The sequence below is a fragment of the Gossypium hirsutum genome, chromosome D11 (assembly GCF_007990345.1).
Source record: "Gossypium hirsutum isolate 1008001.06 chromosome D11, Gossypium_hirsutum_v2.1, whole genome shotgun sequence".
Lineage (NCBI taxonomy): Eukaryota > Viridiplantae > Streptophyta > Magnoliopsida > Malvales > Malvaceae > Gossypium > Gossypium hirsutum.
In genome coordinates, this window is record NC_053447.1 from 60,975,511 (window position 1) to 60,988,249 (window position 12,739).

The 12,739-nt window shown below is 35.3% G+C and overlaps 3 protein-coding genes across 3 annotated transcripts; all 3 read left to right on the forward strand.

Moving 5' to 3' along the window:
- Positions 1–203: 203 nt before the first annotated feature.
- Positions 204–2,620, forward strand: LOC107939333 (heavy metal-associated isoprenylated plant protein 34). Its single transcript, XM_016872657.2, is given in 4 exon segments — positions 204–550; positions 665–746; positions 831–1,798; positions 1,801–2,620. Coding segments are annotated over 4 exon segments (1,587 nt in total). The 5' UTR covers positions 204–520; the 3' UTR covers positions 2,308–2,620.
- Positions 2,621–3,650: 1,030 nt separating this feature from the next.
- Positions 3,651–4,571, forward strand: LOC107939334 (gamma conglutin 1). The gene is made up of 2 exons (XM_041104336.1): positions 3,651–4,125; positions 4,378–4,571. Exons 1-2 carry the CDS (start codon positions 3,651–3,653, stop codon positions 4,569–4,571), a joined length of 669 nt encoding a protein of 222 aa, XP_040960270.1.
- Positions 4,572–9,273: 4,702 nt separating this feature from the next.
- Positions 9,274–12,713, forward strand: LOC107939335 (cation/calcium exchanger 5). Its single transcript, XM_016872659.2, has 2 exons — positions 9,274–10,670; positions 11,588–12,713. Exons 1-2 carry the CDS (start codon positions 9,669–9,671, stop codon positions 12,350–12,352), a joined length of 1,767 nt encoding a protein of 588 aa, XP_016728148.2. The 5' UTR covers positions 9,274–9,668; the 3' UTR covers positions 12,353–12,713.
- Positions 12,714–12,739: the final 26 nt, after the last annotated feature.

Sequence of the window (12,739 nt, forward strand, 5' to 3'; positions counted from 1 at the left end):
ATAAAAAAGATTATGTTAATGCATAGTTTTATATTATTAAATAGTTCAATTACTAAAGTTAATACAACCACTTAAAACCCAAGTGTTCCACTGTGGCACAAGAATTAAAATTTTCTTCCTTTTTCATTAAAAAATTAAAATTGGCTGTAAATCACTTTAGGAAGCTTCAAATAGTATAAAGCCAAGCCACACTGAACTGAGCTCATACTAGCAAGAACCTAAGCTAGGCTGTTTTTTCATTATTTTTATTTTCATTTCTTTTTATATTTAAAATCTTGAAGATACCTTGCCTCTCCTGCAACCGCCTTATCTCTCTCTTTCCTTGCTCTCTTCTCTAAATACAAAGGCTTTACAAAGCTAAAAGAGAAGCGTTTTAATGCCTACCAACCGCCTTTAAGCTCTTACCTTTCTTAAAAATCTTGTAGCTAAAAGGGTTTTTATTTCTTTGTTTCCCAAACTAAGAAGCATAGAAGTTTCAGTTTTCTTTCATCTTTTTTTTTCCCTTCTGTTTCATTAAAGGATGAATAAACAAGATGTCATGAAGTTTCAGGTACTTGATTTAGTTTAGTTATGTCACTGTTTTTTTTCCCAATAATGCTGTAATTATATTTCCTTGTTTTTGTTTTTGTTTTAACACTGTTTCTGTGTTTTTTTTTGGGTTCAGACTTGGGTTCTGAAAGTTAACATACAGTGTAGCTGTGATGGGTGTAAGCAGAAAATAAGGAAACTATTGCAGAAAGTTGATGGTATGCATGTTGATTCCATATGGTTTTATCTAAGTTTTTTTTTTTCCTTTTGGGTTATTGATTTTTCTTTTATTTATGGTTTAGGGGTGTATACCACTAGTATAAATGCTGAGCAAGGGAAGGTAACAGTGACTGGTAATGTTGATCCGGTTATACTCATTAAGAAGCTGCAGAAGTCAGGGAAACATGCACAGCTACTGGGAGGGGCTCAAAAGGGTCCAAACAATTTCCCAAACCAGCTAGCCAACCAGTTCAAGAACATGAACTTGGATGGTGGCAAAGGTGGGAAAGACAACAAATCCCAAAAGGGTGGGGGTGGGGGTGGTGGTGGTGGTGGTGGTGGGAATAACCAGCAGAAAGGTGGGCAGCAATTTACACACCAACAGATACAGCAAATGATGATGCAAGGGTTTAACCCTTCCAAAGACCAGAAATCTGTGAAGTTTCAGTTGCCTGAGGATGATTTAGATGGAAGTGATGATGATTTTGATGATGAGTTCGATGATGAATTTGATGATGAGTTCGATGATGAGTTTGATGATGATTTTGATGATGAGGAATTTGGTCATGGACATGGCCATGGGAAAGGGAATCATCAAATGCAAAACAAGATGGTAGCTATGGGGGGAAAAGGGCCAAATGGCATGATTAATGGCCTTGCCATGAATGGTAAGAAAGGAGGTGGTGGTGGTGGGGATAATGGTAAGAAAGGAGGAGGTATTGATATGCCTATGTTAATGAAAGGCATGGGGGATTTTGAAGGTGGGAAGCATGGTAATGGAGGAAAGAAAGGAGGTGGTGAAAAGAACAAAGGAGGGAAAGGAAACAATGGGGAAGGAGATAAAAAGAGTGGTAAAAAAGGAGGAGGTGGTGGTGGTTTGCTTGGATTTTTCAAGAAGGATAAAGGTGAAAAAGATTTTTCAAGTAAGGGTAAAAATGAATGGGATGGTAGTGGTGGTAAAAACAAAGGTTCCCACAATGGAAATGGAGGCAATGGTGGTGGTGGAAACAATAATGGCCATGGAGCTAAAAAGGGTGGAGGCAAAAATGGTGGTGGTGGGGCCATGAGATGATGAACAAAATTAAAAGTGGTGGGTTTCAAGACATTGATGTTATTAATAATGGCAAAGGAGGTGGGGGTGGGGGTGGTGCCGCCGGCGGCGGTAAGAATATGGGGCAGATGGGCCAAATGGGAGGTCAGATGGGTCACATGGGTTCAATGGGTGGTCAGATGGGTTATAACATGGGCCAAATGGGAAACCATCCGATGAACCAGATGAGTAATTTTGCTGCAGTGCAAGGACTACCAGCAGCAATGAATAATGGTGGTGGGTATTATCAAGGGATGGGACCAGGAAATCCTTATAATCAGCCTCAATATATGGCAGCCATGATGATGAACCAACAACGTGCAAATGGAGGGATGTATCCACCCATGATGTATGCTCATCAACCATATCCCCAACCAAATTATGGACCTCCACCCATGCATCCACCCCCATCTGAATCTTATGCTCATTACTTCAGTGATGAAAACGCAAACAGCTGTAGTATCATGTAAAATTTTCCCCATTTTAGTGCCATTTTCTCCCTTCTTTGCTTTTGGGTTTTTCTTTTTAGGGTGCTTTTTATACATGCTTTGCGAGGTTCAAGAAGACATTTGCTTATGTTTTTCTTGCCAATGGAAAATGTTTAGTTTTCCCTATAGTCATTCCCCAAACAGTCTTTGGGTCACTATGTAGAACAGAAGTGTAGTTAAAGTTTGAGGGATATATAATGAAGTATATATAGTTGCTTTCTCAAAAGATGTACCAAATGTAGGTTTTTATGTATTGTTGGTTTCAAATATAAAAAAGAACATGGTTGGGCATCAATCCCTATCTAAAGGGTCCATTTGGTTTTCTGGTTTTGACTTCCCCATTTTTCTTTCTTATGATTGCAATCTTCAATTATTTTTGCTTTGAAGAAATTCCATTGAGAGGGCTATCTTGCTTTTTCAGTTTAGAAGGTGAAGTGTTTTCATACTCATTTTATAACAATGTTCAACTTTTTAGGCATTTGTCCTTTACTTTTGCGTTTTCTAGTTTTTGTTTAGAAGCCATGAGCCCATCACCCATCTCTGCCACTACTTTTTATTAGCCATTTATACCATGGAACCCAATTAGTGGAGTTGCACTATAGCCAAGAACTTGAGCCTACTTTTGAAAGGCATGAACAAGTTTTCAGCTGTCTTTGTCTATGAAATTTAGGTAACGGGTTTTTAGGTCATTTTATGATGTCATTGATGTATACGAGAAAATAAATATGTTACTTGTACACAACAATGGTCTCTAATTCTAGGCAAAGCCAGTAAGGTCCATGGAGCCTTCTATGAGTTCACGATTCACATGTTTCAAAGCCTGATTTTCAGGTAACTAAATGCAAATCACGCATGAACCTTCACATGAGAAATGCCACGACACAAAGATGCCTTGATTTTAAGAACTAAATTGCCAATAAATAACACCTTTTGATGCCCTCCTGCTTAACCTTTTCCTTGTTCCATTCATGGCTTCTTCTTCCCTTTATTTTCTTCTCATTTTCCTTTCCATTTCTTCTTTCACCCTTTTATCACAATCCCAAACAAGTTCCAAGCTAAACAAGTTTGTTTTGCCAATTCACCAAGATAACAAGACCAATCTCTATGTTGCCAACATTTATAAAAGAACTCCATTATTGCAAATCCCATTTGTTGTGGACTTGAATGGGAGGTTATTATGGGTTACTTGTGAACAAAACTACCTTTCTTCGACCTACCATGCCCCTTGATGCTATTCGACATAATGTGCTAGAGCCAACACACACTATTGCCACACTTGCTTCTCCAAGGCCAGACCGGGGTGCCACAACAACACATGTGGGCTCATGTCGGTGAACCCCGTGACGGGCCTAACTGCCATGAGCGAGCTTGCACAAGATGTTCTGTCAATCTATTCCACTCAAGGGTCTAACCCTGGTCCCCTTGTTAAGATACCTCGGTTCTTGTTCACTTGTGCACCTTCCCTTTTGCTGCAACCAGTGTTACCAGGGAATGTTCAAGGGGTAGCTGGATTAGGGTATTCCCCTATTTCTCTACCCACTCAACTTGCCTCACACTTTGGATATGCTGGCTTTGCCCCAACATTTGCCTTATGTCTAGCTCCAAATGGGGCCATTTTCTTTGGGGATAGCCCTTATTATATGCTTCCTGGTCTTGATATTTCACTCCCTGTAGGCTACACTCCATTGATCATTAGTCCACTAGGAGAGTACTACATAGAAGTGAAATCAATCAAAATAAATAACAAGGATGTTCCATTAAACACAACTCTGTTATCCATCGATAGACGAGGCATTGGAGGTACAAAGCTTAGCACAATAAATCCTTACACCATTCTCGAACACTCGATCTTCAAATCCGTCACTGAATTTTTCACTAAAGAGCTCTCTAGTATTCCCCTAGTAAAGCTAGTGGAACCTTTTGAGGTTTGTTTTAACTCGAAAAGTATCGACAAAAGAACTAGGGTCTGACCAAAGGTTCCTAATATCGACCTAGTGCTCCATGACCAACATGTTATATGGAGGATTTACGGATCGAACTCTCTGGTTGAAGCTACACCAGGAGTTTCTTGCTTAGCCTTTGTTGATGGGGGACTTAACACTCGAGCTGCAATTGTTATTGGGGCTTACCAAATGGAGAATAATCTTATACAGTTTGACATGGCAAGATCAAGGCTGGGTTTCAGCTCTTCCCTGTTGTTTTTTAGGACTTCTTGTAATAACTTAAACTTCACTGCTATTCCATAAAGAGAATGATTTTGTTTTAGCCCATTGCATATATTAGTTTGTGCTTGCTAGTAGTTGATCTTTAGCTGGTATTATGTTATACAACTATAAAAAACTATACAAGGACCTGACCTGGGATTCGACTCAAGATCTAACCCGATTATTCAGCCCGAAATAACTATAGTTTAAGTAACCTCAGACACTTCATTTGAGGGGGCTTCTTCTCTATTTTCTAGACCAGAACATCATCCCTCAATCTTGACTCTCGATTTTGACATCTGTTGTACAACTTCCCATGATGCAATGAAATTAATGATTTTAATAATATAAGGACCTGATTGACATAACATCGATAGTTTAGGGATGTAATTAGAATGTTTTGAACTTTAAAAATTAATTTAGAATGAGAATCATAGTTTGAGGATATTTAATGCAATTAACCCTTTAAATTATAAAATTATTTTGGTGTGCTACTTCAAATTAAGTAGTGTTTGTTTGATAAATGTAAATTTTAAAGGGTGAATGTACTATTTGCCCCCCAAAGTTGTACCTAATTGTCACTTAGGTATTAAATTTTTTTTTGTATCAATTTGATATTGAAGTGATAATTGAGTACAATTTTGGAGTACAAATAATACATTGGCCTAATTTTTTAAACTATGAAATTCTTTATTGTACATTTTTATCCTTATCCTTTTATAAATATTTTACATTATTTTAAACAAAGTCAAGTTTTATATGACTGAAGATAAACGCTAAAAATTTTATACCTAAAAAAAATTATTGAATAAAAGAAGAGAATGAAGAAGTAAAAATGTTTATGAAAAAGATAAAAGTGGGTTGTGCTTTATTCCTTGAGTGGACATATATTTATACACATAAATTATCAACAAAATTCATAGAAAAAGGAGATAACTCAAATAAATTTTAAAATTAAAATTTAGAAAAAAAATTTAATTACTGACTAGGTCAATCAATACGCCCTCTTAAGTTTGAGGTTGTGGAGCAACACCTAACTTCTTGAGGTTATGCATGAAGATTGATTTGGGTTGTGCTTTTATACGTGTGTCAATAATTTGATTGATTGTAGGAATGCGAGTGACATTCATATTTGAAAAAAAAGGACAATTGCAAGTAACTTGAGCAATTTTAGAAGCAGTGCTACGAGCAGTGTCAACTACTCCAGGCATTGATGAAGAACAAAGATGAGCACAATGATATGTTTACATAGTTCAGTTTTCATACATCTACGAGGCCTTACCTAAAAAGAAAATCTACTATCTTAACACCTCCTACAACAAATGATTGCAAGTTCTAATACTCACCACATTATTAACCTTACTTTTACACCTAAGATTTAGATAATTTTCCTCTAATTCCCCCTTGAAAACTTAGTTTGTAAACCAAATGACTCACTTGATTACTTACAAAATGCACTCTGAAAAATAAGTTCTAAAGAATAGAATAACTACTAAAACTCTTTACACTCCTTTACCTACACAAGCCTTTTAATATATTAGAAGTTAACACTTGTTAAGATAAAGATCACTTATATTCAATCTTCTTATTAAAATAGCAAGATAATCAGTAGGGATAACATCTTCAATATGACCAAGATAGATATTCAAATCCTTAGGAGATGTTACCCAGTTATCCGATCTAGTCCAATCTTCTCAAAATAGGAAAGTCAATTTCATTAATTCAATCCAAACCAATCTTTAAGATGTATTCCTATAATAGGTTTGGATATCATAAATCGGCTTGAACAAGTCCAAAGTATCAACCATGGTCATAGCTCAATGATTTTGTTCCTAAAATTGCTAAGTCCATATATAGCAAGTTATGATGTTGATCAATGTCAGACACCAGTAGACACTACTCCTAGGCATTTTTCATAAACTGCCTCAACAAAAAAAATTCTTTCAACATAATCACGAATGGAATGTAAATTTATCTCAAGATGCTTCATTTTGCTATGCAAAATCGGATGCTGGCTCTAAGATGTTACACTTTTATTATTGCAAAAGATTTTTGGAGGATGAAATAGTGGAAGTTTGAGCTCTTTTACCATATTCATGACCCAAAGAGTTTTAGAGGCAACAATTGTGATGGCTCGATATTCAACTTCAGTGGAGAAGCGAACAATGGTAGGTTATTTCTTTGGGAACCAATTTACTAGATTTGGACCAAAATAAAGCATAAAATCAATTGTCAAACTATGATATGTGTGATCACTTTCCCTATTAGTGTCTAAGTATTTATAAAGATTTGGATCCAAATGATAAGTGAATCGAATACCATAGATGGAGGTTTGTTTCAAGTACAAAATAATGTGTTTCACTATTTTCCAATGTAGGGACAATGGAGCATGAGTAAACTACAAAAGTTTGTTCACAATGAATAAAATATTAGATCTTGAAAAGGAAAGATATTAGAATTTCTCAATAGTCCTTCGGTATATAGTGACATTAGTAGGGTTAAACTCATTTTGAAACTTGGAATGGTGAGATGAGCTAATTTGAGTAAGAACTCCTTTACTGTCTTACATCATTATGCCATTTAAAATATCGTGAATGTATTTACTTTGTGATAGGAATAGACTATCTATAGTTGGTATTACTTTTACCCTAAAAAAAAATAATGAACCAAGTTCTTTAGTGAAAATTTCTATGAAATAGAAGTAATAACATGTTGAACAATTGTTGAATTACTGTTAGTCATGATAATGTCATATACATAGACATACAAATAAATTAAAATACTAGAGCCATCATGGATAAATAAGGATGCATCACAATTAGATTATTTTAGGCCAATTTTTAGTAAAAATTTTGTGAGTCCTTTGTTTGATTAAGGTTCCAACTTGAGTCCATATATCACCTTTTTAACTGGCAAGCATAGTCAAGATGATTATGGTCTTCAAAACCTAATGGTTGTCTCACATAAACTTATTCATCAATATAGCCTTGTAGAAAAGCATTGTTGACATCAATATGTTTTATTGACCACTAATTTTGAACAACAATTGATAGTACAAGGAGAATGGTAGTTTACTTAATGATAGGACTAAAAGTAGGATGATAGTCCACATCTTCCCATTGAGTGTACTATTTTGTAACAAGTCAAGCTTTGTATAGCTCAATTGAATTTTTGCTTAATTTTGAAAATCCATTTGTGGTCAATTACACTGGCATTTGGATCTCAAAGAAAAGGGTTTAGTTTCCTTACTTTTTAAGATATCAAACTCCTCTTATATCGCTGCTTGCTAATGTAGATATTTGGTGACTTGTTTGAAAGAGGTGACTCAAAGATGTGTGAGTTAGATAATAAAAAACTTATTTAGGCTTGAAAATTTGATTTCTAGAGCGAGTGGTGACATAGTTTAGTTGATTGGAGTGAGGAACGATTAAAATATAATTTTAACCTTAATTTAGTGACTATTTTTACAATTTATCCAAAAAATAATATATATCATAATTTTCAACAACTAAAACACCTAAATATAATACTATTTATCTCTTACAACTATATCATATTAATAGTAATCATCAAAATTAATCTTTACAAGCACTAAAAGCTAAATAACTAATATAATATGGGACTTTAGAATTTCCAAAGTCTTCTCATTATCATTAAGTTGTAAACTAATGAAACTCTCTTTTTAAAACTTAAATATTAAGTTAAATTATGTTACTAGTCTCTATACCTCTATAAAATTTGAGATTTAGTCCTTATACTTTAAAAATAAAAAAAAATTCAATTTTTTATTTTTTATTTTAAAAATCCTAATTCAATCGTTATTGTCGTTCGTTGTTTCCATTAAAATTTGTCAACTTATCATGTTTAGTAATATCTTATGTCACATAAGAGTTGCCTAATCAACATGCTAAATTGACAAATTTTGATAAAAAAATATTTACAATTTTAATAATTAAACTAAAATTTTTAAATAAAAATGTATAAAAACTTGATTCTTTAACTTTTAAGTAGGAAACTAGATTTTAAATTTTGTCAATATAAAAACATATCTATACTTCTATATATTAAAAGCCTTATTCCTTTTACATCTATAAATGGTTAAAATTTCAATTGTAGTACATTTATTTTATTTAGATTACAAAAAAATAGTCAAATTTTAATTTTGATCTCTATACTACATTTAAATTTAAAATTTAATCTTCATATTCTATTTTTTTTACATAATTTGGTATCTAAATGTTTATAATTTCATTAGCTATTTATATTAAACAGAAGGTACTAAGTGATTCCTTTATCACACATGTCCTTTTTCTTTTCTTTTTTTTGCCTTATAAAATAACAGGAAAATTTTAATATTGATCCCTCTACTTTACTAACATTTAAGAAGTAGTCTATATTAATTATTTTAATAAATATATATTAAATAATAAAAATATAATTATAATTATAATTAAAAAATTAGACAGCAGACAAAACATTCTAATTTCAATCTAAATATTATGAATACAACACCCATCATTTACTTCAATATTTAGTTAATTTCATTTTTTATATTATGTTTATCCGTTTTACAATTTATATTTGAGATTTGTGATTGTTCATATATTTTCAAAGTTCGAACCTATGTTCTCTCCTTCAAACTATATCGTGCTTTACCATTGCACTCAACCATTTGATTATAAAAAACAATTAGAATTAGTGCATTACATATAAGATTGGGCCTCCTCGGCTTCCTGAGAGATCTTGGGTTGGGATATCTAAAGCCCTTAGAACCATGGATTTGAGGCTCTGCCTTCAAGTCTCCAAAGTCTGAAACCTTTCAAGAGCTTGAAAATGATGCCTTTTTTACTCTCAGTTCCGCTTAAAGTATGGCCGGTAATCGAATCACTCCCCTCCAAGAATAACCAAAGGAAAGCTAACCTTGGCATTGCTCAGCAAAGAACACGCCTTTTTTATTCATCTCTTGATCTCATCTGGGATTTTTTTTTGGTGCTCTAATAATAAGAAAAACCCAGTTTTTTTGGTCAAGGAATCAACAACCAAGAAACGCGTTAAAGAAAGTGGAAGAACACTGTCTATGAACTGGAAGGATTTTGAGTGAAAGATCCAAAAGAAAAAAAAACAAAAACAAAGGATCTAATGATCATTTCCACCCAAGAGAGCAGAAAATCTGAAGATCTTCAAGAATTTCCCTCCCCTTTCACAATTCCTCTCAGCTTCATTTCCATTCCTGCAAGAACAGAATCGACAGAAAGGCTGAAACTTTCAAGAAATAAGCAGTCTCAGAGCACCCAAAGTTTGGATCTTAATGGCATGGCCCTCTCATTCCCATCTTTCCTCAAATCCACCCTTCTTTGCTTGACACTCCTTTCATCTCTTATCTTCTTCTTCTTCCTCCAAGCCCCACGAAAACCCCCACGAATCCCACAAAGATCCCTCCTTTCAACTTCCTGTTATTCTCCACAATCTTCTGATAGTACCCTCATTAACTATCTTTCCCTCCATTACTGTCTTTTCAATGAAAAGTTTTTCCTCTCAATTCCTTTCCTTTCCCTTCTTCTTCTCCTCGACTTTTACATTCTCATCAAAACAGCCCAATCCCATTTCTCTGTTGTCACCACCAAGCTCTCTTCTCTCCTTAACTTGTCCCCATCCATGGCTGCTGTCACTCTTTTAGCCCTTGGAAATGGTGCTCCCGATGTGTTTGCCTCCCTCCATGCTGTCCGCTCGGGTCATTACAGAACTGGGTTTGGCGCAATTTTGTCGGCTGGGACATTTGTATCTGCCTTTGTGGTTGGTTTTGTTGCTATCTATGCAGCACCTTTTGGGGTAAAACCTGCTCCTTTTATAAGGGATGTGTTGTTTTATCTAACTGGGGCATTGTTTTTGTTCTATGTGTACTTGAGTGGCGAGATTTTTGTGTGGCAAGCTGTTTCTTTTGTTGCATTTTATATATTCTTTGTTGGGTTTGTGTTTTGGATGGATTTTGGGACCGAAAGAGAGGAGAAGAAGCTGTCTTTACAGAAGGAGACGGTGACAGAAGAAAGCCATTTGCTGGATAAAAATGGTGAGGTTGGAGATGTTGAGAGGGGTGTGAAGGTAGACAAGAAAGCATTTGGAATTGCAGGAGTATGTGAAGTGGTACGTTTCTATAATTTACTTGAAAAGAAACTTTATATGCTGTGATTTGTTTGTTTTAATGTTGAATGCAAGTATCATTACTTGATTGATGGAATGAAAGAGCATTGGTAGATAGTATACAAGCATTTCTTGATGCTACTTTGATTGTAGGTGCTAAGTGTTACTAGGAGCTGAATCTTGATGCTGTTGGCTAATGCTTAATGGCTTATATTTCTGGAACTCACATATTGCTTGAGATAGACAACTAGAAATGGGGTTGAAAGTTGAAACAGTACATCTAATTAAGCTCTGTTGCATGCCCTTTTTTCTTTATCTCCTGGATTAAATATTTGAGGTGAGCACATTTTTGAGGTTCCTTCCCTGTAAATTGAAGAATGTACATGTTGCATGCCATGAACATAAAAGAAAAAAGAAGGTATAAAGAGAGTTTTGGTTGAGCCCTCCTTTCACTATTTCCTTGTCTATGGACCATGGTATTGGAATGAAAGAAGTAAAATGCAGTTTGTATGTTGTTGAAATTCATTCTTCCTTTGATGTCAATGCTTTTATGACTGTACCTGTAATCTGTAAATATGAAACTAACCTGAGACACCGGGAAATATGATACTATACACATTGGTTTTAGTCCCTTTCAAGAATATAGAGTGCATGGGGTCCTTTGCAGGATTGATAGACCCTGAAGGTTTGAGTGCAAAAATTGTATTGACCTGGCAATTTCATGGCTGAAATTAGAATGTTATATTTTGCTTACTACTTCATGTTAGGAGCTAGAAAAAGGCAGGTTCCATGAAATTTCTCAAATTGGGTTCTAATTTACCTTTTATTTCTTTTGTTCAGCTCAATGATGTTTTTGCCTCTACTCATGTAACTTCTTCCAGTTTTCACTCTAATGTTTTTGTATTTTGTCTTCAATGCAGATCTCGAAAGCATGGGAGGTTCCTATAACTTTTCTTCTCAAGCTCACGATTCCGCAATCTTCGCCTTCTGAATGGAGTAGATTCTACCTATCTGCTAACATTGCGCTTTGCCCACTAGCCCTTTTATTTGCTTGTAACTCATTCATGCCATTAGATCACCCGATTGTGTTCCTCCTTCCAAACACCCGTTTCCCTCTCTGGGTTGTTGTACTGTTTGGAAGCTTCTCTCTTGCCACCCTTCACTTTATGTTGGAAAAAGAACCTCCAAAGAATGATCAAATCCCTGTAGTGGTTCTGGCTTTTGTAATGAGCGTGTTCTGGATATCAACTGTCGCGGGGGAGTTGCTGAACTGCTTGGCAGCCATCGGATCACTTCTTGAACTGCCTCCAGCACTCCTTGGTCTCACAGTACTTGCATGGGGAAACTCTGTGGGAGATCTTGTAGCTGACGTTGCGGTTGCCAAAGCCGGCCATCCGGCAATGGCTATGGCTGGATGCTTCGCTGGGCCAATGTTTAATATGCTTGTCGGGCTTGGATCAGCTTTGGTAATGCAAACAACTAATGTTTACCCAGAAGCCTATCAGCTTAATTTTCACATTGGTATTATTATTGCATTTGTCTTCTTGCTTCTGAGCCTGATGGGATCTCTATTGGTTATAACTTGGTCTAGATTCCGGGTGCCTAGATTTTGGGGATTCTGCCTTGTTGGCCTTTATATAATTTTCACACTAGTTAGCTTGATCATTGCTAAGTTCTCCGGTTGATTGGTATGATCCTCTAAGCTGAAGGCATTCAATTCATATATGCTGATGTATGGCCTTTATACATTGTTTGTCTTGGCATTATGCGGTGCCAGATTAGTATATATTGATTGTGTGAAAGGAGGACAAGTACAAGAAATTGTTGGGGGGGGGTTGTCTGCAATTTCTAGACAAAATTGTATTTCTTCATATGTTAGATTCTCCATATGATAATGACTGTTTTGCTCAAGAGCGAATTAGAATATCATACAAATCAGAATAATTTCTTTGTAATAGGCATTTAGTCTGAGCCTAAAATGATGTAATTGTATTCAATAGATGCATACTTTCAGTAATGAAATTCTTCAATTTTGTTTTCCTTGCACCTTTGGTCTACATGTGAGGCCTCAA

Bases quoted from the DNA above. Each gene is read 5' to 3' on its own strand.
- LOC107939334 (XM_041104336.1), top strand. From the start codon at position 3,651: ATGTCGGTGAACCCCGTGACGGGCCTAACTGCCATGAGCGAGCTTGCA. The intron at 4,126-4,377 runs GTACAAAGCTTA...CTCTGGTTGAAG, and splicing joins CGATAGACGAGGCATTGGAG to CTACACCAGGAGTTTCTTGC.
- LOC107939335 (XM_016872659.2), top strand. From the start codon at position 9,669: ATGATCATTTCCACCCAAGAGAGCAGAAAATCTGAAGATCTTCAAGAA. The intron at 10,671-11,587 runs GTACGTTTCTAT...TCTTCAATGCAG, and splicing joins TTGCAGGAGTATGTGAAGTG to ATCTCGAAAGCATGGGAGGT.